Here is a 27,269-nt window from a genome sequence, read left to right on the forward strand (position 1 = left end):
CTATTAAAGTCTATGGGACTCAAACGTTCAAAATCAAAAGTGCTAATTTTAAAGGTTAATATGCAAGTTATTGTCCTAAAAAGTGTTTTGGGACCCGGTCCTGCCCCAGGGGACATGGATCAATGCAAAAAAAACTTTTTTCAGGAGCAGTGATTTTAATAATGCTTAAAGTGAAACAATAAAAGTGTAATATTCCTTTAAATTTCGTACCGGGGGGTGTGTATAGTATGCCTGTAAAGGGGCGCATGTTTCCCATGCTTAGAACTGTCCCTGCACAAAGTGTCATTTCTGCAGGAAAAAAAGTAATTTAAAAGCACTCGCGGATATAATGAATTGTCGGCTCCCCATAATGCAGAGAACAGTCATTGAAAGTTATTGATAAAAAACAAAAAAGCGTGGGGTTCCCCCCAAATTCAATTACCAGGCCCTTCAGGTCTGGTATTGATATTAAGGTGAAACCGGGTCAAATTAAAAAAAAAAAGACGTGGGGTTCCCCCCAAATATCCATTCCAGACCCTTCAGGTTTCCATTACATTAGAGGGGGCGGGGTCACCCGCACATCACTGGGGAAGCCCGGGTTCCCCCTTGTGTCAGGGGGGGGGGTCAGGTGACGGGTGGCCCGTCCTTCTCAGCTAAGACCTTATCTGGCTGCCGGGATTCCCGCAGTGTCTCTGGTGGAGAAAGGATGCGCTGGACCATGGGGAGAGATCACCCATCGCTGGACCCCGGAGAAGAGACCAGCCATCGCTGAATAGCAAGAGTGGAAACTTTTTTTTAATTTTTTACATTTTTTTTATTTTTAATAAAGGACTTTTCCCAATGTTGTCAGTGTGTTTTTTAACAATTTTTTACATTTTCTTTGTGAAATGGTAGGAGTACTTTTGTACCCCCTTACCATTTCAAACAGGGGGGGTGGGATCTGAGGGGCCCCTTGTTAAAGGGGACTTCCAGATTCTGATAAGCCCCCCACCCGCAGGCCCCCACAACCACCAGCCAGGGTTGTGAGGATGAGGCCCTTGTCCCCATCAACATGGGGACATGGTGCTTTGAGGGGTTTGAGGGGTCGCAGACCCCCAAAGCATCCTCCCAATGTTGAGGGCATGTGGCCTGCTACAGTTCAGGAGGAGGGGCGCTCTCTCATCTCCCCTATTTTCCTGCGGCTTGCCAGGTTGCATGCTAGGATAAAGGGTCTGGTATGGATTTTTGGGGGGAACTCCACGCTATTTAAAAAAAAAAATTGACGTGGAGTTCCCCTTAAAATCCATACCAGACCTAAAGGGTCTGGTATGGATATTTGGGGGGAACTCCGCATCATTTTTTTTTAAATTTGATGTGGGGTTCCCCTTAATATCCATACCAGACCTGAAGGGCCTGGTAATTGAATTTGGGGAGAACCCCACGCTTTTTTTTTTTATCAATGACTTTCAATGACTGTTCTCTGTATAACGGGGAGCCGACAATTCATTATAGCCACCAGTGCTTTTAAATTACTTTTTTTCCTGCAGAAATGACACTTTGTGCAGGGACAGTTCTAAGCACTGGAAACATGCGCACCTTCACAGACATGCTATACACACCCCCTAGGTATGAAATTTAAAGGAATATTACACTTTTATTGTTTCACTTTAATCATTATTAAAATCACTGCTCCCGAAAAAATGGCAGTTTTTAAAACTTTCTTTTGCATTGATACATGTCCCCTGGGGCAGGACTCGGATTCTCAATCACTTTTTATGAGAATAACTTTCATATAAGTCTTTAAAATGAGCACTTTAGATTTCTCCCATAGACTTGTACAGGGTGTTCCACGGCTTTTCGAATTTGCCGCGAACACCCCAAATTGTTTGCTGTTCGGTGAACAGGCGAACAGACAATGCTCGAGTTCAACATGAGTTCGACTTGAACTCGAAGCTCATCCCTACACCTGACTATAACTTTGTTTGACCTGACAGTACTTTATTTGAACATTAACAAAAAATCATGAAGGGCCAATTAAGGACAAATAGGCAATTTATATCATGTTCTCACCTTCTCTACATCACCGAGACCTTCTGTGTCCAATAGAACCAGAGTGTGATTACTTTTGGTAGGGTGAGGAACACACCACATCCAGATACCCTTGGTTTTAGATTGAACTGTAGCACCCAGGCTGAATCCTTTAATTATAAAACTTAGAAAAATTATCATTTAAACTTGCAGCAGTAGCTATATAGCTTCTTTCTAACTGACACTCACCTTTCTGAGCTCCAGCCAACTTGTTCATCAAGTAGGACTTTCCTGTACGGTACAGGCCAACAATTGACACCACCACCACTGGTTGGTGTATCTTGGAGAGGATTGTGATGGCCTCAGGGTTTACCACAAGCTTTGCATTTCCATCTTCTACTGTGTTCTCAATTAGGCAAACTGGGGCTTTCATCTTGATGGAAATCAGCTCTAAATGAAGGGAAGTTACAATAAACCTATGAGAAAGAACCTGCAAGCTGTAGGTAAAGCATAGATCAATTTTTCCACCTGTACAATAAAAAATGATATGCCCTGGCACCATGGTCAGTTTACGTGCCTCCATCTTCCACAGCTCTCCTCTGTCCCCCCCCCCCCCCCCGCCTGTCAGCTCGTGACAGTGTCCGCCCCTACATTTTCACACAATCCTCTGTGTTTAATAATGTTAGATGCCCCAGTGTGCTTTATAAAAAAAATACCATTCTATACCTTATTTCAGAGCGCCGCTCAGCACTCATGTGACCGCCTACCCCCCCGCCCCCCACTGACATCAGCAAGGGATTCTCAGCCCCTCCCAATGTAGTTGTCAGATCGAGAGACAGGAGAGCTATATGGGTATGGATTGAATTCAGATTTTGATTTATATTTATTTCTTTGTTTTATAAATTTTTAAGCTTGTGAAACAATGATAATATTTGTAATTTTTTTTGGATACAGTTGGTTATATATAAAAATTTATGATATGTGTTTGTTCTTCTTTAGTGCATATCGAATGTAATGAGAAAAGCGGTAGCACTGCCAAAAAATGTGTTTGTTTTCATTTTATTTGCTTTTCTTTTTTTTCATTTTTTGGGTCATTCGTTATGATCGCAATTCATAAATTCATACATTCATAAATTAGTACATTCGCACATTCGCAAATTTATACATTCGTAAATTAGTACATTCGTACATTCATAAATTAGTACATTCGTAAATTCATACATTCATAAATTAGTACATTTGTAAATTCATACATTCGTAAATTAGTACATTTGCACATTCGTAAAGTCATACATTCATAAATTAGTACATTCGTACATTCGTAAATTCGTAAATTATTAAATCCGTAAATTTGGAAATTCAAAATTCGAAAAACTGAAAACCCGAAAATTTGCAAATCTGAAATAATAACTAACTATTAAATTATAGGTATTGTAATTTCCTTTCAAATTTGGCTGTTAGTGAATGTAACGAATACGAATTTATCCAAAGTTACGAATTACCTAAAATAACAAATGCCGCATCTAAGCAAATGGAACGGAACAAATGAATAATAAATAATAATAATAAAAAGTATTTATTATTATTATTTATTATTATTAATTCATTATGACCCATTTGTTTAGATACAGCATTTGTTATTTCGGAAAATTATTTGTAACTTCGGATAAATTTGTATTCGTTATGTTCACTAACAGCCAAATTTGAAAGGAAATTCCAATACCGATAATTTAATAGTTAGTAATAGTTACATAATTATTAGTTAATTATTATTTCAGATTTCCTAATTTCTGAATTTACGAATGTACGAATTTAAGCATGTACGAATTTACGAATGTGTGAATGTGTGAATTTACGAATTTACCAATTTCAGAATATTCGACTTTATGAATATTCGGAACAATTCATTAAACAGGTTTTCACAGATTCGGATATTTCTGAATGAACGAATTTGTCGAGATTCGTTAAAAAAATTATTCAGAACGAAACAAATTGCACATGTCTAAGATCCCATATGAGAGAAAATGCATAGAATAAAATGATTGTATGTGTCTAGTTGTTAAGAAGAACACTATCTGTACAGCCTGAAACTGTCATGCATTTGACACTAATATGGAACCTGAATTGATGTCTTCTTTAAATACATTTTAAGTGCAGCAATCCCATTTGTACTTTTTCTATATATGTAGGAAGGCCAGTATGGTGGCCTGAATTTATGGGAGGAGCCCGGGGGGGTGTTTAACCAGCCTGCTCGCCTGTGGTCTTTGTCGGTTTCCTGTGCGTGATACTAAGTCACTAGGCTGACTATTCGAGATTTGTCAGCATTCGTGAGTTCCGTCTCCAGAGGTCTCGTGGTTTTTGTTTCCCGATCGTGAGTTGTACAACGTGTCTGGCTCGGCTGTCGCAGGTAGGGTTTTTCGTTTGACCTTCATTTCATGCATTTCTGTTAGATACCTTGTCACGAATCTCGATATCAAAACGTACGAGTCATTCGTTGAAACCCTACACATAGCCATATTGTTAGCCACTCACTCGCACCTCTGTTGTAACCAAAATTTTCTCATTTCCCGTGTCTCACTTCAATTCGAACTTTAGCTGCATTAGTATATCGCACAGCTTCGTTTGGGCATGTCTCATGTTGTATCTTCACCTCGGTGCCATGCTCCACAGACAGGTCGTTGCCAGTCGCAAAATGGCGGCACAACGATTCCTGTCTCCGTTATGGCTAAATCATTTCAATCATTTCACTGTCAGGTACCGCTCTCCGATTCGAATCTAGTCGCATCCATCATGCACCGATTCATCCCGGTGTGCCCCAGTTGTTTTTGGCCTCACTACAGTACATACTCCAGAGTCCGGTCATTGCCAGTCGCAGTTTGCGGCTCACTGATTCGTGCCTCTGTCATGAGAAATCATTTCACTGTTACGTATAACATTACGATTATAATCCAGTCGCATCCGTGATGCACCGATTAGTTTGGCGTGCCCCAGTTATTTTTCGGCCTCATTTCAGTACATGCTCCAGATTCCGGTCATTGTCAATCACAGTTTGCGGCTCACCGATTCGTGCCTCTGTCATGGGAAATCATTTTACTGTCACATTCCGATTCAAAACCGGTCACATCCTCATGTACCCCAGATATTTGTTGGCAACATTTCTGTACATTCCCGGTTCATTGTCAGTCGTAGTCGCTGCACAACCGTTTCATGCCTCTGTCATGGCAAAGTTCTCATTTAATTTCACTGTCACGTACCGCGCTCCAATTCGAATCCAGTGGCATCGATGATGCATCGATTCGTCTCGGTGTGCCCCAGTTGCCTTGGCCTCATTTAATTTCTTCTTGTTTTTTTTGTTTTTTTTCACAGTTTTATCTGGATTGCTAGTCGCAGTCGCGGCACCAATTTGTGCAATGGCACAAAACATTTCACTCATTTCATTTTTCATGCAGCTGTCATATCAAGTCAAAGACTCAAAACCACTTCAAACCAACTAAGTTGCCTAAACGCACTGTGGAGTTATACGAGTCAGTCACTTAAGTCACCTTTTCAAGTTAGTCAAACTCACCAGTTGTCATCTGTCATTTCTCTCTCCGGGTCGGTCAAGTTCAGTAGGTCCCTCCTGCACCAGGTTGGATGGTATTTCCCCAGGTTAAAAAAAAATATATATATATACACGTATGTGTATACACCCATCTTTTAAAGGACAGGAGCTGGGTACGTATGTTGATATAGGAAGGGGGAAAAAATCTTGACTTATGTCAACCCTCAATAGGTTTACGGTTGACCATCTTGTGACCTCGAAGAGACAGGAAATCCTGTCTAGGGTACAAGCCACCTAGAGCCATGTCTCAAGCTGGCAGCAAACACCTCACCACCCCTCTTACACCTTCCCCAGTGTCAGTGAGTGGCAGTGTGTAATCCCTCAGGCGATGGAGCATCCCCAAGCTGACGGCAGAACTAAGGTGCAGGGGTGTGCCTTTCCCCACCACAGCCAGGAAGGCAAAGCTTTTCAGGCTCCTCTTCCCCCCGCTAGCCACAGCTGGGCCCAGTACCTAACAGGCTTCTCTTCAATAAATTTCCGCTGCCATATCACAACTCCACACCATGGTGTCATCTTTGGCAAAGACAGTCACGGACATCCAGGCCAGAGTGGCGCTCTTAGAGGCTCACTGGGCCACGACTATCCCTGACCCAACCGCAGTTCAGGCTCTGACACCACTTCCGACAGGTACCACAGGGACAAGTCCCGTTATCTGCCCAGCACATTTAGTTCCAGCCAGCATAAGGAAGGACATCCTGGATGGCAAGGACATCAACCTTGCCTCCCTACTAATTTCTGTCCACGACCTGGCAGAAAACAAAGCCTATACCTGGGGAGATGTCTCAGTGGTCCTCAAGGCCAAAGACCCTAGGCTCAACCCGAAGTTGTCTTTCCCAGAGTTTGCGCTAGCCTTCGGGATATTGAGGGATGTCATATGCTCAGCCTCCCCCAGCAGAAGGAAAGAGCTGGACTTGTATCTCCACACCGTGGTGTACCTGGGCTACAAATACAGAGGGTTTTCATCCTACGATTACCATCATTCCCTCTCCGCAAAGGCAGCTGCCAGGCTGGTACAATTTCAGGCAGCCATGGATTGGAGCCTCATGGACACTGAGTTGTTCTGTCATAATTTTGCTGGCTTGCACTCACCGCTGTGCGCGATCTGCCAGTCCTCCACCCACACCGCCACCTGGTGCGCCGACGTGGCAGTCAGTCACCCCTTTGAGTTCCCCTCTACATCCAGTAGAGTTCAAGGCCCATCAGCCCCAGTGCAGAAGCCCCAGGTAGATAAGTTCGGACGCTCTGTTCGGACTTCAGGAGGAGCAGTCATCTGCAACAACTATAACTATGGCTGTCATTTTAGCCAAGGCCGCCTGCTTCATGTCTGTGTCATATGCCACAGGGCGCATCCGAGAAATCTGTGTGAGGTCAAACAAAAGAACTCATGACTAAGCTGTATAGATGTCCTGTGGTTGGGATTATATCTCACCACACACCCCACTCCCTCACTAGCCACCTTCCTCATCCAAGAATTTACTGCAGGCTTTCATACCGGCCTCATCTCCCTGCCCAACCTATGAGTGCAGGAATCTCTGCTCAGCGGCAACCGACGAGCAGGCCATGGACCAGTTGCTACAAGCTGAACTAGAGGGAGGCTTTGTCATAGGTCCCTTCGCGCAGCCCCCTTTCAACAGCTGGAGAGTTAGCCTTATTGGGCTTGTCAGGGGCAAGTTCTCTAATAAAGTCAGTTTGGTGTACGACCTGTCTGCGCCTCATTCGTCCCACGTTCCCAGCCTGAATTCCCTGATTCCCCTCCAAAGAGTTCTCCTTGAAGTACGCCTCAGTTGACATGGCAATCCAGGCCATCCTTAAAGCAGGCACAGGCGACTGGCTATCCAAGGCTGATCTCAGATATCTTTAAGCTTTTGCCTATCCACCCATCTCTCTGGTGCTGGCATGGTGTTAAATGGAGAGACGTGTACTATTTCGCTACCAAGCTGACATTTGGCTCTAAGAGCAGCCCCTGGCTCTTTGACACGTTTGCACAATCTCTCACCTGGATTCTATTACACAAAGCTCAGTGTTAGGAAGTTATCCATTACCTGGACAAATTCTTGTTCATAGAGCAGCCCGGTGTGCCACCAAGAGACCTCAACATGTTGAGAGTCGTCTTTGGAAATCTCAATATCCCCATCGCTGAAAACAACGGACCAACACACTCCATCACCTTCCTCTGAGTCAACCTGGACCCTTGCTCCATGCAGGCCAGCCTTCCCCTCAACAAATTGACCCACATTAGGCCAGTTCTCCAGGAGTTCACCCATACGAGAGGGTGTACAAAAAAACAGCTCTAGACGCTATTGGACATGCTTAATTTTGCGCCTATTGGTCTATCTCTCACAGGCACAAGACCCCAATCAGATCCTCAGCCTGGACACTGCAGCTATAGCAGACTTATCAATGTGGGAGGAGTTCCTTTCCACCTGGAATGGGATATCTATGTTCATACAGTCTATCTCACCCCTGTCACAGCAGGTGGTGAAAGATGCTGCAGCCTCCACAGGCTTCGCTGCAATTTTCGGCCACCATTGGTTTGCTGGACCCTGGCCATCACAGATACTTTTAATCCCTGTGTTTAGCCGGACCTCCTACCTCTTCGAGCTCTAACCGATCGTAGCAGCCAGCCAGCTCTGGGGTCATAACTGGACAGACAAACCGTAGGCTTCACCACCGACAATCAGGCCAAGGCTGATATTATTAATATAGTCCAAGTCGCTCTCGGTGATGTCCTTCTTATGCAGGCTGGTACATCTGTCTCTGCAGCATCAGTTTAATGTTCACTGTACATTCATCTCTGGTAAATACAACCTTGCAGCAAACGCACTTTCACGCCTTAATTTCATCTCCTTCTTCTGGCAGCTTCCAGAAGCCGATCAGGTGTCAGCCCCTATCCCGGTTTGGTCTCAGCTGACCCTGAACTGGAGCAGCATCTGCATGGAGCCACTCAGCTCATCAACCAGTCTCTGTCCCATAACACACTCAAAGCCTACCGTATAGCTTGTAGACATGTGCAGAGTAAAATTATTTTGTTTCGGAATTTCGTTTTCGTCCGAAAACTTAATTTATTTAGTTACTCCCGAAATTCGTTTTTATTTATTTAGTTTTTCGTTCAAAAATTGCATTCGTCTGAAAATCCACATGAATTACGGTCGAATCTGTCTTTGAAGGCTTATGGTGTCTGTCGAATGTATAAAGAAGATTCGACGGAGCTAGTATATAGCATACTTTAGAACCCTATTAAAGTCTATGGGACTCCAGCGTTCAAAATCTAAAGTGCTAATTTTAAAGACTAATTTGCAAGTTACTGTCCTAAAAAGTGTTTGGGGACCCGGGTCCTGCCCCAGGGGACATGGATCAATGCAAAAAAAAGTTTTAAAAACGGCCGTTTTTCGGAAGCAGTGATTTTAATAATGATTAAAGTGAAACAATAAAAGTGTAATATTCCTTTAAATTTTCGTAGGGGGGGGGGGGGTGTCTATAGTATGCCTGTGAAGGGGCTCATGTTTCTGGTGCTTAGAACTGTCCCTGCACAAAGTGTCATTTATGCAGGAAAAAAGTCCTTTAAAATCACTCGCAGCTATTATGAATTGTCGGCTCCGTAATACAGAGAACACTCATTGAAAGTCATTGATAAAAAATAAATAAATAAATAAATAAATAAAAAAGCGTGGGGGTCCCCCAAATTCAATTACCAGGCCCTTCAGGTCTGGTATGGATATTAAGGGGAACCCTGCCTCAAATTTAAGAAAAAATTTGACGTGGGGTTCCCCCTAAATATCCATAACCAGACCCTTCAAGTCTGGTATGGATATTAAGGGGAACCCCGCGTCAAATTAAAAAAAAAATTGACGTGGGGGTCCCCCTAAAAATCCATACAAGACCCTTTATCCGAGCACGCAACCTGGCAGGCCGCAGGAAAAGAGGGGGGGCGAGAGAGCGCCCCCCTCCCTCCTGAACTGTACCAGGCCACATGCCCTCAACATTGGGAGGATGCTTTGGGGGTCTGTGACCCCTCAAATCACCTTATCCCCATGTTGATGAGGACAAGGGCCTCATCCCCACAACCCTGGCCGGTAGTTGTGGGGTCTGCGGGCGGGGGGCTTATCAGAATCTGGAAGCCCCCTTTAACAAGGGGACCCCCAGATCCCGACCCCCCCCTGTTTGAAATGGCAAGGGGGTACAAAAGTACCCCTACCATTTCACAAAGAAAGTTTAAAAAATAGTTAAATAAGACAAACACACTTTTGAAAAATTCCTTTATTAAAAAAATAAAAAAATAAAAAAAAGATTCCAGCGGTGCTAATCCACTCTTGCTATCCAGCGACGGACGATCATCTCTCCGGGGTCCAGTGATGGCTCATCTGAATCAGCGCAGCATCCTTCTTCTGTCTCCACGGAGGAGACACTGCAGGGATTCCGGCGGCCTGACGTTTCTTATATACGGAGGGCGGGGCCTCCCGTCCCCTGGCCTCGCCCCCCTCTGAGGCAAGGGGAAACCCGGGGTTCCCCCGTGACGTATGGGTGACCCCACCCCCTCTGATGTAACGGAAACCTGCCTGTGTTACATCAGAGGGGTGCGGGGTCACCCATACGTCACAGGGAACCCCGGGTTTCCCCTTGCGTCAGAGGGGCGGGGTCAGGTAAGGGGTGGCCCCGCCCTCCGTATATAAGAAACGTCAGGCTGCCGGAATCCCTGCAGTGTGTGTGGATTACCACCGCTGGGATCTTTTTTTTATTTTTAATAAAGGAATTTTTCAAAAGTGTGTTTGTCTTATTTAACTATTTTTAGGATCTGGGGGTCCCCTTGTTAAAGGGGGCTTCCAGATTCTGATAAGCCCCCCGCCCACAGACCCCCACAACCACCGGCCAGGGTTGTGGGGATGAGGCCCTTGTCCTCATCAACATGGGGACAAGGTGCTTTGAGGGGTCACAGACCCCCAAAGCATCCTCCCAATGTTGAGGGCATGTGGCCTGGTACGGTTCAGGTGGGGGGGGGCGCTCTCTCGTCCCCCACTCTTTTCCTGCAGCCTGCCAGGTTGCGTGCTCAGATAAAGGGTCTGGTATGGATTTTTAGGGGGGCCCCCACGTCAATTTTTTTTTACATTTGACGCGGGGTTCCCCTTAATATCCATACCAGACCTGAAGGGTCTGGTTATGGATATTTAGGGGGAACCCCATGTCAATTTTTTTCTTAAATTTGAGGCAGGGTTCCCCTTAATATCCATACCAGACCTGAAGGGCCTGGTAATTGTATTTTTTTTTTATCAATTACTTTCAATGAGTGTTCTCTGTATTACGGAGCCGACAATTCATAATAGCTGCGAGTGATATTAAAGGACTTTTTTTCCTGCATAAATGACACTTTGTGCAGGGACAGTTCTAAGCACCAGAAACATGAGCCCCTTCACGGGCATACTATAGACACCCCCCCCCCCTACAAAATTTAAAGGAATATTACACTTTTATTGTTTCACTTTAATCATTATTAAAATCACTGCTCCCGAAAAAACGTTCGTTTTTAAAACTTTTTTTTGCATTGATCCATGTCCCCTGAGGCAGGACCCGGGTCCCCAAACACTTTTTAGGACAGTAACTTGCAGAATCTTTTCTCTCTGTGAAATCTTTTTTCTCTGTCGAATATTTTCTCTATATAATCTTGGACTAATAGAGGTAAGGTTAGGCACATTCGACCACAGGTTCTATAGACAGCTTGTTATTCTCAGAGTCACGTCGAAATCTCCTATTCTATACCGAACTGTTGTAACAACTAAAACGAAAATAAAGCATTTATTTATGTCAGATCTTTCGTTTTTCGGATTCTGTGCTTTCGTTATCATTTGTCAAAACGAAAATAGCTGAAATTCGGACGAAAATGCATTCGGACGAAAACGCATGCACATGTCTAATAGCTTGGGATGTATTTAACAAGTTCCTAGCTACCTTCTCAGCGGGAACACCAACAGACGCCAGGCACATACTGGCCTTTGTCTCATATTGCCATAGTCAGTTGGCCCTATCCTACAACACTATCTGGGTATACTTAGCCAGCATACAGCACATTCTGGCGCTTCGAGATCCCATAAAACCATTCATGTTCGCGTCCCATACGATCCGAGCTGTCCTGCGTAGCATCCAGAAGCGGCAGCCGGTAGTTAAAGCCAAATGTCTTCCTATTACAAGTACCATCTTTAGAGATATATCTGCTATGCTTGCCAGTTCCTCATTTGGTGTTCTCCCCATCCTGGTCATACAAGCAGCCATCTACCTGGCCTACTATGGGTTCTTGCGGCCTAGCGAGTTCACCTATAACAACTCAGCCGGTCAAGACGTCACTTGGTTCGCTATCAAGACCATTTCGCTCTTCACCTCACGGTATCCAAAACCCAGCAGGCAGGCTCCAGATAGACATCCATCTCTATAACGCAGATAAAAACTAACAAAATTATACTAACAAAGTAATAAATATAACACATATAGATAAATCTATAAATAAACGAAATATAGGATAGGTAAGATGAGTTTTCTAGAAAGTCCACATGTGCAGTGTGTCTTCTTTCAGCATAAACAGGTGATGATGTGATCCCTTCCACCAAAGAGCAAGATGGACTCTCACCTCAAACACTGGACCCCTGATAAATCAGACAGGTCAGTTTGTGGTGAGAGTCCATCTTGCTCTTTGGTGGAAGGGATCACATCATCACCTGTTTATGCTGAATGAAGACACACTGCACATGTGGACTTTCTTGAAAACTCATCTTACCTATCCTATATTTCGTTTATTTATAGATTTATCTATATGTGTTATATTTATTACTTTGTTAGTATAATTTTGTTCGTTTTTATCTGCGCTGTACTGTTACTTTTAAATCTTATTGTGGGATTTGGTATTTTGACCTATAGTATTCTAGCCGCAGTATTTTAGTATATATTGTATGTATTTTATTTTATTTTGTTCAGCGCTGATTGATTTCGTTTAGATCCATCTCTATAAGACTGACAATGCCTGGTGTCCAGTTACCGTGCTTAGTCATCTACTCTCACTCCTGCCTGAACAGCCAGACTCTAGTCCCCTTTTACCCTTTCTGGTCAAACCTTTGAGTGCCTGTGTAGTGTCACAGTTTGCTGCCTATCACAGGATGGTGCGGAAGTGACGTTGTTGCGTACTGCGCATGCGCGATGCGTTCCAAACGCTCGCGCCGTGCGTTCCAACATAGTTTCGGCAATACAGTTCAGCGAAACCATCACATAATGTTACGGAAGTGATGTTACACACAACACAAACACGGGCCACGTTGTTGCGTACTGCGCATGCGCGATGCGTTCCAAACACTTGCGCCGTGCGTTCCAACATAGTTTCGGCAATACAGTTCAGCGTAACCATCACATAATGTTACGGAAGTGTTCGTTACAACACTAATACTTCCCTTGTTACCTAGTAGGTTTTGCATTGCTGGGACTTGTAGTGCCTATCCTGAGCTACATGCTTCAATGTTCAGTGTCCTCATCCCTATCCCCATGCTTCAATGTTCAGTGTCCATCCTTATCCCCGTGCTTCAATGTTCAGTGTCCTCATCCTTATCCCCGAGCTTCAATGTTCAGTGTCCATCCTTATCCCTGTGCTTCAATGTTCAGTGTCCTCATCCCTATCCGCAAGCTTCAATGTTCAGTGTCCTCATCCTTATCCCCATGCTTCGATGTTCAGTGTCCTCATCGAAGCAGGGGGATAAGGATGAGGACACTGAACATTGAAGCTCACGGATAGGGATGAGGACACTGAACATTGAAGCAGGGGGATAGGGATGAGGACACTGAACATTGAAGCTCGGGGATAAGGATGAGGACCCTGAACATTGAAGCAGGGGGATAAGGATGAGGACACTGAACATTGAAGCTCGCGGATAGGGATGAGGACACTGAACATTGAAGCACGGGGATAAGGATGGACACTGAACATTGAAGCTCGGGGATAAGGATGAGGACACTGAACATTGAAGCACGGGGATAAGGATGGACACTGAACATTGAAGCATGGGGATAGGGATGAGGACACTGAACATTGAAGCATGTAGCTCAGGATAGGCACTACAAGTCCCAGCAATGCAAAACCTACTAGGTAACAAGGGAAGTATTAGTGTTGTAACGAACACTTCCGTAACATTATGTGATGGTTACGCTGAACTGTATTGCCGAAACTATGTTGGAACGCACAGCGCAAGTGTTCGGAACGCATCGCGCATGCGCAGTACGCAACAACGTGGCCCGTGTTTGTGTTGTGTGTAACATCACTTCCGTAACATTATGTGATGGTTTCGCTGAACTGTATTGCCGAAACTATGTTGGAACGCACGGCGCGAGCGTTTGGAACGCATCGCGCATGCGCAGTACGCAACAACGTCACTTCCGCACCATCCTGTGATAGGCAGCAAACTGTGACACTACATCGGCAATACAGTTCAGCGTAACCATCACATAATGTTACGGAAGTGTTCGTTACAACACTAATACTTCCCTTGTTACCTAGTAGGTTTTGCATTGCTGGGACTTGTAGTGCCTATCCTGAGCTACATGCTTCAATGTTCAGTGTCCTCATCCCTATCCCCATGCTTCAATGTTCAGTGTCCATCCTTATCCCCGTGCTTCAATGTTCAGTGTCCTCATCCTTATCCCCGAGCTTCAATGTTCAGTGTCCATCCTTATCCCCGTGCTTCAATGTTCAGTGTCCTCATCCTTATCCCCGAGCTTCAATGTTCAGTGTCCATCCTTATCCCCGTGCTTCAATGTTCAGTGTCCTCATCCCTATCCGCGAGCTTCAATGTTCAGTGTCCTCATCCTTATCCCTGTGCTTCAATGTTCAGTGTCCTCATCCCTATCCGCGAGCTTCAATGTTCAGTGTCCTCATCCTTATCCCCCTGCTTCGATGAGGACACTGAACATCGAAGCATGGGGATAAGGATGAGGACACTGAACATTGAAGCTTGCGGATAGGGATGAGGACACTGAACATTGAAGCACAGGGATAAGGATGGACACTGAACATTGAAGCTCGGGGATAAGGATGAGGACACTGAACATTGAAGCACAGGGATAAGGATGAGGACACTGAACATTTAAAGCTTGCGGATAGGGATGAGGACACTGAACATTGAAGCACAGGGATAAGGATGAGGACACTGAACATTGAAGCTTGCGGATAGGGATGAGGACACTGAACATTGAAGCATGGGGATAGGGATGAGGACACTGAACATTGAAGCACAGGGATAAGGATGAGGACACTGAACATTGAAGCTCGCGGATAGGGATGAGGACACTGAACATTGAAGCATGGGGATAGGGATGAGGACACTGAACATTGAAGCACAGGGATAAGGATGAGGACACTGAACATTGAAGCTCGCGGATAGGGATGAGGACACTGAACATTGAAGCACGGGGATAAGGATGGACACTGAACATTGAAGCTCGGGGATAAGGATGAGGACACTGAACATTGAAGCACGGGGATAAGGATGGACACTGAACATTGAAGCTCGGGGATAAGGACACTGAACATTGAAGCACGGGGATAAGGATGGACACTGAACATTGAAGCATGAGGATAGGGATGAGGACACTGAACATTGAAGCATGTAGCTCAGGATAGGCACTACAAGTCCCAGCAATGCAAAACCTACTAGGTAACAAGGGAAGTATTAGTGTTGTAACGAACACTTCCGTAACATTATGTGATGGTTACGCTGAACTGTATTGCCGAAACTATGTTGGAACGCACGGCGCGAGCGTTTGGAACGCATCGCGCATGCGCAGTACGCAACAACGTCACTTCCGCACCATCCTGTGATAGGCAGCAAACTGTGACACTACACCTGCCAGTTCATGAAACACGTGAGGATTCTCCTTTTCGTAACTTACACCTCAAACCCAGTGAGTACTCCGGCCACTCTTTCCGTATCGGAGCAGCCTTGAAGTCGGCCTGCTTCGTCCGTTATATCCTTAATCCTCAGGTGGAGATGTCTCGGGCATTCACCCAACTTGCTCAATGAATAAGACTGGAAATGAATAAAGAACTTTCACCCCTACCTAAATGTTTTGCCCCCTTATTTTGATATACCGTCCATTAGACCAGGGCACGCTTCAGGTCCATTTCATATTGTAAATCTTATAATTAGTTTGTCTTGTTCGGATACGTATCGGCCATAGGGCTTCAACCATAAGTAGGAAGGCCAGTATGGTGGCCTGAATTTATGGGAGAAGCCCGGGGGGGTATTTAACCAGCCCGCTCGCCTGTGGTCTTTGTCGGGTTCCTGTGCACAATACCCACCCTCCCATCCCCCTTTTTAGGGCATTTCTCAAATCATTTCTCTTCATGAATATTCATTTCTAATCTTGAGTATGCCCACTTATTTTGGTATACCGTCCATTAGACCAGAGCACACTTGAGGTCTATTTCATATTGTAAATCTTATGGTAAGTTTGTCTTGTTTGGATACGTATCGGCCATAGGGCTTCAACCATAAATATATATAATGTATATAAAACTGTGAGAACGTAATACAGATTGAGCAAAATCAACAGACCCACTCTCATTTGTGACTGATTTCAGGGAACCCAAAGTGTCCTCCTCAGCCGTGCCTCACCTTTGTATTTAGGAGAGATAAAATGACTCTAATGTGATCAGAGTGCTTGTTATACCCACCTCCACGTGCATTGCGCTTGTGTGTTTGGCGACTGCAAGAGGCCATCTCAGCTTCCTGTTTAAGTGAAATCTGTGAGGAAATAGAAGGCACAGAAGAATCAAATTCCATATCATCATCATCATTCATTCATTTATCCTTCCATCCCTCCATCTCCATCAGATCCTTCACCATTTTCTCAGCTGGTCTGTATGAGAATTCACTCTGCCCATGGTTAGTATTCCATTTGTAAGCATATACATACAACTATAACAATTTAGATGTCAACACACAATGCTAAGGATCCCTACAATTACTGCACTGCTCTCCCAATGCTTACTCTCCCATTCACATGTAGAGAACAATTATAGTTTTAGCAATCACCTATCCTATGCTTTACACAGCACTGTCCATTCTGATTCTTCTACTAACAAAGTATCCACCATCTTTCCAAATAACATTAATACTACCTGTATGTGGGGAGGTGCAGCATGGCTTGCCGTATCCTACAGTGGCCCTATGAACTGTTTTTTCTTGATGTCCTGTGAACTGTTTCCTCTTTGCCATGCCAAATTACCGCCCTGAGGTACTTTCTCACCTTGCCGTGCCAGCATAGAAGGACAGGAGGGCTCAGGGACTCACGCCTAGGATGTCTGATGGCCCAGGGCCGCCAGTGGGATGGTCTGGGTGCTGGGTGGCTTGTCTTGAGGTTCCGTGTGGGAAGGGTCTTTTGAGCCTGTGCAGGATCCAGGTAGAGAGAAGGGCAGGATGTGCAGGCAGAGAGGCAGCTGGGCAATGGAAAGCAGAAGATCACTCCTGGAGGCCCCAGCCTCAGTCTGGGGTCCTCACAGGCACAGGTAGCATACAGGGCTGGCACCATGGACAAAAACTGGGATTGTTGCTCTCAGCTCGTGTAAATAAACCTGAGCTGGGGCATGATCTTGCGAGTCAGGCAATCTGATGCTGAGGGGGTTGGGTAACAGGCTCTGCCCCCTCCTGTGCGGCCGCACTAGGCGCAGCTGAAGGCAAGTTTTTTTTCATTCTTAAGCAAGGCACAGAGTGGGAAGAAGAGGTCATTTTACCCACCAGGCCCTGGCACTTGGGGGGTACAGCACTCCAAACTTAGCTCTGAGGAAGAGGCGACTCCCCTCAAAATGTGTCAGTTTTTTTGGACCTTTCATCTCAAAGTGGGCACTCATGGGCTGACCATGCTGAATGGAGCACTTTGTGGACTGTATTTTGCTTGAACTCATTATTTGTTTTCGAGTATATTTTTATACACTTTTTAACTGCTTCCTGACCAGCCCACGCAGTTATACTGCGGCAGGTTGGCTCGCCCGAGCGAGTGATCGTAGCTGTACGTCGGCCGCTTTAAGACCACTAGGGGGCGCGCGCATACGAGATGACTGAACCGATGCGTATGCCCGGTGGTCGCAATGCCCACACAGAGACAGAACGGAGGTCTGTCAATGTAAATAGACAGATCTCCGTTATGTCAGAGGTGAAGAGACTGATCAGTTGTTCCTTTTTTTATTTATTTTTTATTCTTTATTTAAATTTTCCATTTTCCACTCATAAAAACAAGAGGTCTGACATATTACACCAAAATTACATCACTTATATATCAACAGTCCCCTCGAAACCCCTCCCCTGTCCCCCCCCCCCCACTTCCATTGCCATCTCCTCTTTACTACAAGTCTGCCTGATTGACCCTTCCTCTTACCCTACATGCTCTTTCCAGCTCTAATTTTCTCGAGTTATCTCCCATACATACCTCCATGAATTTTTAAAATGATCCTAAACCTTCTATTTATCTTCCCTATCCACTTCCTTTTCCTCCTCCCTCTCTTTATCTTGCTCCCTCTCTATTTTTTGGATATAGTTTACTCCATTTATCCACTTACTTATCTTTGGGCTTTCTGGTTTCTATCAGTTTTTTGGGATCAATCCCTTAGCTGTATTTAATAAATAGATAATTGGCACCAATGAAGCTTTATATGACCCCATCGGTCTGTCCATCCCGTGGAACAGACAGACCCATGGGTCAAGAGGGATAGACTCCCCCGTTATCTCTTTTATCAATGCTATAATCTTTATCCAATAATCTTTTATGGTGGAACATTCCCACCATATGTGAAACATTGTACCTACCATTTTACACCCTCTCCAGCATTCTGATGAAGTTTCAGATTGATAACTACTCAATCTATCTGGAGTAAGGTACCATCTCGCTAGGCATTTGTAATTTATTTCTACCATCCTAGTATCTGGTGCCGTTTCGTGTGTCATTCTCCATATTTTACCTGATCTATCACTATTACACCTCGTGCCTATTTCCCTTTCCCATTTCTTGATACATGGAGGGACCTCCCCATTCTCCTCCTCCAACACAATTTTATAAATTTGAGCAATACTGTTTTTTGTATTCCCCTTTGCTATCATCGTTTCCATTTCTGTGTATTCCTTTTTCGATCGAATTGGATCAGGTAATTTTTCCACAATTTTTTTCAACTGGTTGTACCTCCAGGTATCAAGTTTCTACCGTTCTGTATCGCCTTGCAAAATCTGAAAAGTACATATTTTTCCTTTATCTAATATGTCTTTCACTTGGACAGCTTTTTTCATCCAGTTTCGCCCAACCTCCCTCATCCATGGTGCAAAAAAAGACATTATCTTTCAAATGAATTAGTGGGGAGTTGTATTTCCATTTTGCGCATGTATTCTATCCCATATTTTCAATGTAATATAAGTGATTTCATGTGTATCCAGTCCTAATTCCCTAAAATGTGGTGGATTCCATACCATATGACCCAAATGTGTACTACTCATAATAAATTCTATATCCCTCCATCTTTTTTCGCTATTCTCCCTTGTGATATTACCACCGCATAATAATAGTCAGGGACAGCCAAACCTCCTTTTTTCTTACTTTGACACAAAACGGCACCTGAGATACGTGGTCTTTTATTATGCCATATATATCTAGAGATGATACCTTTTAATATTGTGAAAAACGATTGCGGGATCTTTAATGGGAGCATTTGAAATTTATAGAGGATTTTAGGAGTTATCATCATTTTTATCGCATTTATAAGGCCAAACCACGAGAGGGGGGCGGACGACATTCTTTTTATTTCTCTCCTAATCTCATCTAACAATGGGATGTCATTTATTAAATATATTTTCCTTAAGGTATCCCTAAGGCCGCGTACACACGGGCGGATTGTCTGCCCAACTAAGTTCGTCAGACAATCCGACAGACAGTCCGTCCAACATTTGAATGAACGGACTTGACCACACACGATGAACAGACAGTCCGCTGAAAGCTTGCGCGATGACGTGTACAGCACGTACGACGGGACTAGAAAAACGACGTCCAATACACTGCAATGCAACCTTCGGCCGTGTAAATCCTTTCTGAGCATGCGCCATACTTAGTCCGTCCAACTTGCCTACACACGAGCGGACTGTCCGCTGAAACCAAGTTTAGACGGACAAAACCAAGTTTGGACGGACAAAATTACGGAAATTCCGAAAGACTTAGTCCGTCAGACTGTCCGCTGAAAAAGTCCGCTGATGCCCACACACGAGCGGATTGTCCGCTGAAACACGGTTCAGCGGACTAAGTTGGACAGACAATCCGCCCGTGTGTACGCGGCCTTAGTCTAATCCTCAAGTAATTTATAACCTGTTTCCAGATAAAGTGGAATTATTTTCCTAACCTCTCTTCTTCTATCTTATTTATATTAATATTCAATACTTCCGACTTTGTGGGATTTATTTTAAGATTAGAAAGTTCTCCATACTTTTCCAAAACTCACAATAAATTGGGAAGCATTGTCCTGGGATGTGAAATAAAGAGAAGTACATCATCGGCAAAGGCTGCCAATTTATGTTCTTCTCTAACCACTCTTATCCCCCTTATGTCCACACTGTTCCTTATATAGGCCAATAAAGGTTCCAATGTCAGTATGAATAATAAGGGGGACAGGGGGCAACCCTGTCTTGTTCCATTTCTCATCATAAAAGGGGAGGATGTGTATCCGTTTACCTCCACCGTTGTTTGAGGGCCCCTGTGCAGTGCTTTAATCCAGCTAATCATCCCGGGTCCTATCCCTATCATCTCCAAAACTTTCCACATAAAACCCCAGTCTACCCTGTCGAAAGCTTTTTCAGCATCTATTGACAGGAATAGACTGGGGCTTCCTTCATTCTTAGCTGCCTGTATCAGCATCAAGGCCCAAACTCCAATGTCCCGGCCCTCCCCACCTCCGGACCAGGCTGACCAGGTTGTGAGACCAGATGTCATGTAGAGGAGGTCAACTGCGGACTCACTAAAGGGCCAGGGGGGTTACCAATGTAGGTCTCTGCATAAGGCCCGTCCCCTCTGTCAAGGGTCAGCCCCATGCATTGACCCAGTTCAACCAGATCTTATCATATTTCTGTGGACAATTTCTGCTTTCGTATGTAATGCGGTATAGCGGCAATACACTGTTTATTGTTGTTTGCTAGGATCCTCTAGATGGTGGGTCTGATCGTTTCCATTTGAGTAGTATTTCTTGTCTCGCATAGAATAGGGTATAGGTTAGGCACAATTTAACATAGTGGTCCCCCTCTATATCGTCCAAGTGGCTAAGTAAGAATTTCAAGAGGTCTAATGGTATTTGCATCCCACATACCTCTCCCAAGGTATCCGCAACCGCACTCCAGAACTGGTGCAGCTGCAGACATGACCAGACCATATGGAAAAAGGTTCCTACTTCCAAGTCACATCTAGTATAGTTGGGGCTAAGGCCTGGGTATATATTTGCTAATCTTTGTGGCGTGTAATAGGCCCTGTGTACAAATTTTAATTGTATAAATCTATCCCTAGCCGCAATCATGGAGGGGATAAAGGTAGTCAGGCACTCCTCCCTCTCTTCCTCTCTTAGGAAGGGAATATCCCCCTGCCATCTAAGCCTAGACCTACAATTCTTAACATCATGGGCTACAGTCAAGTGGAGATAAAGGGAGGAAAGAGGTTTTTCTAGTCCTCCCGAGGTTAAGAGGCGTTCTATTGGGTCAGTTTCTAGTGTGGGGCGGGAGGGGAATTGGGCTCGGAGGGCATGCTGGAGCTGCCAATATCTAAATAAGAATTTCCTTGGTAGGTTATGGGCCTGTTGCAATTCCCTGAACGTAGCTATACCATGCCGTGGCATTACCTGTTTTAGCTTGGTGACACCCTTCCTGGCCCAGGACGCCGGGTCCGGAACCATGAGCAGATGGGTCAGCAAGGGATTAGTCCAGAGAGGGGTATGGGGTGAGACACACCCCTGTTTCAAAATGGCCACCCGGAGGATCTCCACACCTGGATTGTGGTTTTCATAGGCTCCGTCACAGCAGGGCTGGCCTTTTCCCCCCTGTATGGGAGGTTGGACAACACTGCATAGGATCCAAGAAGGGCAGCCCCAAGGGTAATCGCTGGATTTTGACGTGGTTGCGAGAACCACCACCTCACCGTGACCAAGATAGCTGCCCAGTAATAAACCATGAAGTTGGGGAGTACCAGACCACCCTTTGACAAAGGGAGATAGAGTATGGCCTTCGCTACCCGTGGGGGCTTCCCCGCCCATATAAAGGAGATCACCACGCTCTCGAGTTTACGAAAGAAGGATCTAGGGATGGGAGTTGGAGTCTGTCTAAAGTAATACAAGAATTTTGGTATTTATATCATTTTCAGTAGGTTGCCCCTACCTACTGGTGACAAGGGGAGAGCCTTCCAGGTTGAGCATTCCTGCTGGAGCTGAGTAAGTAGTGGGTAGATGTTTTTAGCTAAATAGCCTGTCAGGTCATTCCCAACCCGCACTCCCAAATAAGTGAACACCCATTCCAGCCTGTATCTACCCGGGGGACAGATTGGCCTAAAGGCAATAGGACTGATTTATTCCAATTTATTTGGATACGCGAAAATTTGCCAAACTTGTCAAACACAGCTAGAGCTGCACGCAGGGAGTCCTTGGCGTCTGCTAGGTACAGGAGGGAATCATCGGCGTACATGTAGATCTTTTCTTCTATCATTCCCACCCATATACGCCTAACCGAGGTGTCCGCCCTAAGAAGGATGCCAAGGGGTTCCAGAGCCAGGGTGAACAGAGCCGGGGAGAGCGGGCAACCTTGCCTCGTGCCCCTCCCCAGCCTGAACGCCTCCAACAGGACCCCATTGGTTCTGACACGGGGCCTGGGTTGAGCATAAAGCATCTTGAGCCAAGCGAGGATCCTAAGCCCGAATCCGAATCTGGCCAGGACCTCCCAGAGGAAGCCCCACTCGACCGAGTCGAAAGCCTTCTCGGCGTCGAGTGAGGCGACCACCCCCGAGCCCCCAGACGCGGTAATCGCAATGTGTGTGTGCAAACGACGGATATTTATATCCGTACCCCTTCCCGGCATAAACCCTGTCTGGTCTGGGTGCACCAAGGCTGTGATGACAGTATCAATTCTAAGGGCAAGAACTTTGGAGAGGATCTTTGTGTCAACATTCAGGAGGGAAATGGGATGGTAGGAGGAGCAGAGGTTAGGGTCTTTTCCCGATTTATGGATAACTACGATTACCGCCTCGTGCATAGAGTCTGGGAGATGTCCATCGACCATGGCCCCAGCTAGTAGGGTCTGGAACCGTGGGGCCAGTTGTTCCGCATACATTTTATAAAATTCCACCGGGAGACCATCCGGTCCCGGTGTCTTACCAGTTTGCATCGATTTGAGTGCCTTTAGGATTTCCTCGGACGATATGGGGGCATCTAGTGCACTAGGGTAGGTGGGGGTGAGGGACGGGATGTCAATCTCCTCAAGGTATGTAGCCAGCTCCTCCAGGTTATAATCAACTCGGGAGCTGTACAATGTTTGATAATAGGAGGCAAATTCTCGATTAATGTCCACTGGAATGGTCAAGTGTGAACCGTTGGCCGTGCAGATCTAACCTATAGTCATTCCCACAGACTGTTCTCTGGAGAGCCAGGCCAAAAGGTGCCCAGTTCTCTCCCCCTGCTCGAACAGTCTCTGGGTTTGGTGGAGCAGTTTCAAAGCCATCCGCAGCAGAAGCACCTCTCTCAACAGGGTCTGCAATCTGTCATAGTGTTGCGGGTCCGGGGACCAAACGTACAGCGCCTCCTGCCTCTCAGCCGCAGCCTCCAGTTCTGGGAGCTCTTTTCTATGCTCCCACCTGATCCCTGCTATAATGGATTGGTATTGTCCCCTGGAGTACGCCTTGAAAGCGTCCCAGACTGAGGAGGCCGAGGCCGAGTCAGCATTTGCTCCCCAATGCATTTCCAGTTTATCCCTGTACCTCAGATCCACCCCCTCATCCGAGACCCAATACCTAGATAGACGCCACAGTCTATCCAAGGGGGCTAATGAAAGGTCTAGGTCAATTAGAAGCGGGGCGTGGTCCGAGATACCTCGGGGAAGAATCGAGATGTCTCGGACTATAGGGAGAACAGGGGCGCCCGCATAGATCAAATCAAAATGGAAGAATGTTCTATGGGAGGCAGAGTGACATGTGTAAGCTCGAACCTGAGGATGCCTCCATCTCCAGACATCAGAGAGGCCATAGGTCTCGGCCCATTCTGCAAGCCCCTGGCGGCTCGCACTCGTAGGAAGGAGCCTATCCGGGCCCGCGCCAGGGACAAGATTAAAGTCCCCCAGTATTAACACGTGGTCAGTAGAGAATTCCGCTATTTTTGCAGTAACTTGGTTCAGTATCTGTAGGGAAGCCGGAGGTGGGAGGTATAGGCCCACAATCACCCATGGCATGTTATGGATAAAAGCATGCAGCACAACATATCTACCCCCCGGGTCTAGAGCCAGACCGAGGAGTCTAAATGGGAGCGTCTTTAAAACCAAAACGCTTACCCCTCTTGAGAACATAGAGTGGGTTGAGTGATAATTATACCCCACCCATGGTTTTTGGAGACTTAAGGTTTTTTTTCCCACTAGGTGAGTCTCCTGGAACACGCATATATATGTGGATGATAGGATTTGACAAACTGGAAAACCAGGGAGCGCTTGATAGGGGAGTTTAAGCCCCTTGTGTTCCAGGAGACAACCCTAAGAGAAGACATCAGCTGGGGTGAGATACAATGTAGGATTAGGAGGGGAGATCCCCATTCCCCCATTCAGACCCGGAGGAGCATTCAAAAGGCTGCAAGATACACGCGACCAAGTTGAGGAATACAAGCAGCAGTACTGTCAAATATAACCAAAACATAGAACTTAATAACTGGGAGTCTGCAACGGCAGCCCAGAACAACCAAACACCCCCCACCCCGCCCATCCCCCAATCCGGCAGGAGGGCTTCCCTCCCCAAAACTAAGTTGGCTTGACAGCCTAACATGAGGGCTGTGTGCAAGAGGATCTGTGCCTCCCGCTTATGATTTAGCTGAAAAACAAACAGTCAAACTGCAGTCCGGCAAGGATAGTGTGTGTAGATCTCCCGGGGCACCGGGGGCACATGCTTAAATGTAAGAACAAAACAAAACAAAACAAGAAAAAAACACACTAGACTCCGAGGTACAAACCCCCCAATAGGAACAAATCCCCGATTCTAAAAGGCAGTAGGCGACTGTGTCCGCAGGCCCCAGAACTCCCTTACGTTTCGCGGGACCAGTGCAGCAATAGGTGGTTACAGTCCGTGCACCGCGTGGAGGGGGTCCCACAGGGTCCGAGAAGGAAAAATAAATAAAAGAGAGCCATGCATAAATTCCTGCTGGAGAAGCTCATCTCCTCATACTGTGAACACAGGCGGGGGGGGGGGGGAGTCTGTGCCTGCCAGTGATGTTCACCACCACACTCCCAGCCAATGAATCAGTTTTTTTAAGGAAAGCGGTGCTGGGTATGACGTTCTGCCAAGCCGGGAGGGGGGGCCCATATGCTCCACATAAGCTTGCCCTTCAGCAGTCATCAAACTTAGGGTCAGGGATTAGCATTAACCCTCCAGAAAACCCGGTGGCTGTAACCCGCCCAAAACCCACTCCAGCTATGTGCCCCCGGTCCCACACCAAAGTGAAGGTAAGATAGTCTCGGTAGGGCCGCTATAGCACAGGGACTGCACAGTTCACAGTGCACAAAGCTGCAGACCCCAGGGCAACATGGAAGTCTCCAGTAACAATATGGGCAGGAGTTCAGTATAGGGGTGACAATCCAACGGACACAGTCAACAGGTCGTTATGAGGGGGGGACCACTTACCTTAGTAGGCTTATTATGGGAGTGATTCAGCCCAAAGCGCAGCTTCCCGGGGTGAAGTGAAGAAGTATGTCCTCTCTCCATCTTGTACCCTCAATCTGGCCGGGAAGAGCATGCTATATTTCACCCCCCTCTGTCGCAGCAGGCTTCAGACGTGGCCAAAAGATTTCCGCTGGCGTTGAGTCTCAACCGAATAGTCTGGGAATATGAGGATCTTCGCGTTCTCAAACTTGAGTTCCCCTTGCAGTGGTGCCCTCCGCAACACCGTATCTCAGTCACGGTAGTGGAGCAACTTAAAAATGAAGGTGCGTGGTGGGGAACCCTGGGGGCCTCTGATCTCCGGCATCCGGTGGGCTCTTTCGATGGAGGAGTGCGGAGAGAATTTAGCCCTGGGAAGAAAGGATGAAAGGAGCTCCTCCATGAACGCAACCGGGTCGGGGCCCTCTGCCCCCTCAGGGAGGTCGAGAACCCGCAGGTTGTTAAGCCTGTTGCGGTTCTCGGCGTCCTCAGCTCTCGTTTCCAGGTGCTTGACCTTGAGCTTCAGGGCTTGTATGTCCACATTATGAGTCCTTTGGACGTCCTCCGTCTCGGATACCCTCCGATAGGCAGTCTCGGAATTTGTCCATGTCCCATCTGATAAGGGCTGTTTCGGTTTGCACATGATCAATTTTTGTGGTTAGAGCAGCCTGACAGGTGGAAATAGCCAGCATGAGAGCATCAAAGGCCGCCGAGCCAGCATGTATACCTCTCTGTCCGGAGAGGGGTCTGTCTGTGCCTCCATGTGGTGTACCACATGCGTGGTAGGCCTCGGAACTGAGTGGGCGGCGACAGGGGTCATAGCGGACTTCTGGCTGAATCTTCTGCCTCCAGGCATCGCCCAGGTCCCCCACAGACACTCCGCTGGAGGATGACTAGGTAGGGAGTCTCTTACACAAGGATAGTGAAAGGATTAGAAGCCGGAGATGGGAGCTCTGTTAACAAACGTCTGCTCCCAGCGCCATGGACAAACCCCCCTAGCATAGAGTTTAGTATCCGCATTTAATATCGCGATAGGCCTATAACTGGAACACAATTTGTCCTCTTTCCCTTCCTTTAATATTAACGTTATTGAGGCAAGCAGTGCGTCTGTCCACATATCGCATTCTTTACCCACTTGATTCCAAAATTTACATAGCTTAAGGACCAGGATGTCATTAAACTTTTTTAAGTATAGGGTTGTAAAACTGTCCAGGCCCAGGCTTTTGCCCGGGGGAGATTTTTTCAAAACTTGATATATTTCTTGCTCCGTTATTGGACTATCCATATACTCCCTTTCATACTCTGATAATGTATTTAACGCACTACACTCACAATAATACTGTATCTTTGCTTCCACTTTCCATCCTTCCACTTTCTGTCCCTCCTGATTTTCCATCTTTATAGTATACAGGGCCTCATAATAGTTCCTAAACTCTTGTGCTATCTCTTTTGTGGTATAAATGGAATCCCTGGCCTTATTCTGAATCGTTTCAATAAAATTAACCTCTCTTTTCTTCACCATCCTGGCTAGTTGCTTACTGAGCTTATTTCCCCATAGATGCCGATTCCGTGATATCCCATTTATCTCTTTCCTGGCCACTTCTTCCATAATGTCCTTTAATTCTTCTCTTTTACTGACCAGTGCATGGAAGACTACCTGTGAAAGCCCCCCCAGATTTCTTCCGTAAGATTTTTAATATTCATTTCGCTTACCCTTTTTTTCTAGCCCCTATGAAGATAAGGACCCCTCTTATGTACGCCTTGTGCGCTTCCC

At 46.0% G+C, this 27,269-nt stretch overlaps 1 protein-coding gene across 2 annotated transcripts in view; it reads right to left on the reverse strand.

Moving 5' to 3' along the window:
* Nucleotides 1-27,269, reverse strand: part of LOC143923475 (guanylate-binding protein 6-like) — a 109,581-nt gene that overhangs the window by 54,554 nt on the left and 27,758 nt on the right. For both annotated transcript variants that reach the window (XM_077447162.1, XM_077447161.1), the window contains exons 2-4: nt 16,284-16,353; nt 2,236-2,436; nt 2,029-2,156 (exon numbers count right to left, since the gene is read on the reverse strand). In XM_077447162.1, the coding sequence (XP_077303288.1) occupies nt 2,029-2,156; nt 2,236-2,436; nt 16,284-16,329 (375 nt within the window). In that variant the 5' untranslated portion in view covers nt 16,330-16,353. The remainder of the gene's footprint in view (nt 1-2,028; nt 2,157-2,235; nt 2,437-16,283; nt 16,354-27,269) is intronic.

The sequence above is a fragment of the Lithobates pipiens genome, unplaced genomic scaffold (assembly GCF_037356315.1).
Source record: "Lithobates pipiens isolate NorthernLeopardFrog02 unplaced genomic scaffold, aLitPip1_a1.2 Scaffold_22, whole genome shotgun sequence".
Lineage (NCBI taxonomy): Eukaryota > Metazoa > Chordata > Amphibia > Anura > Ranidae > Lithobates > Lithobates pipiens.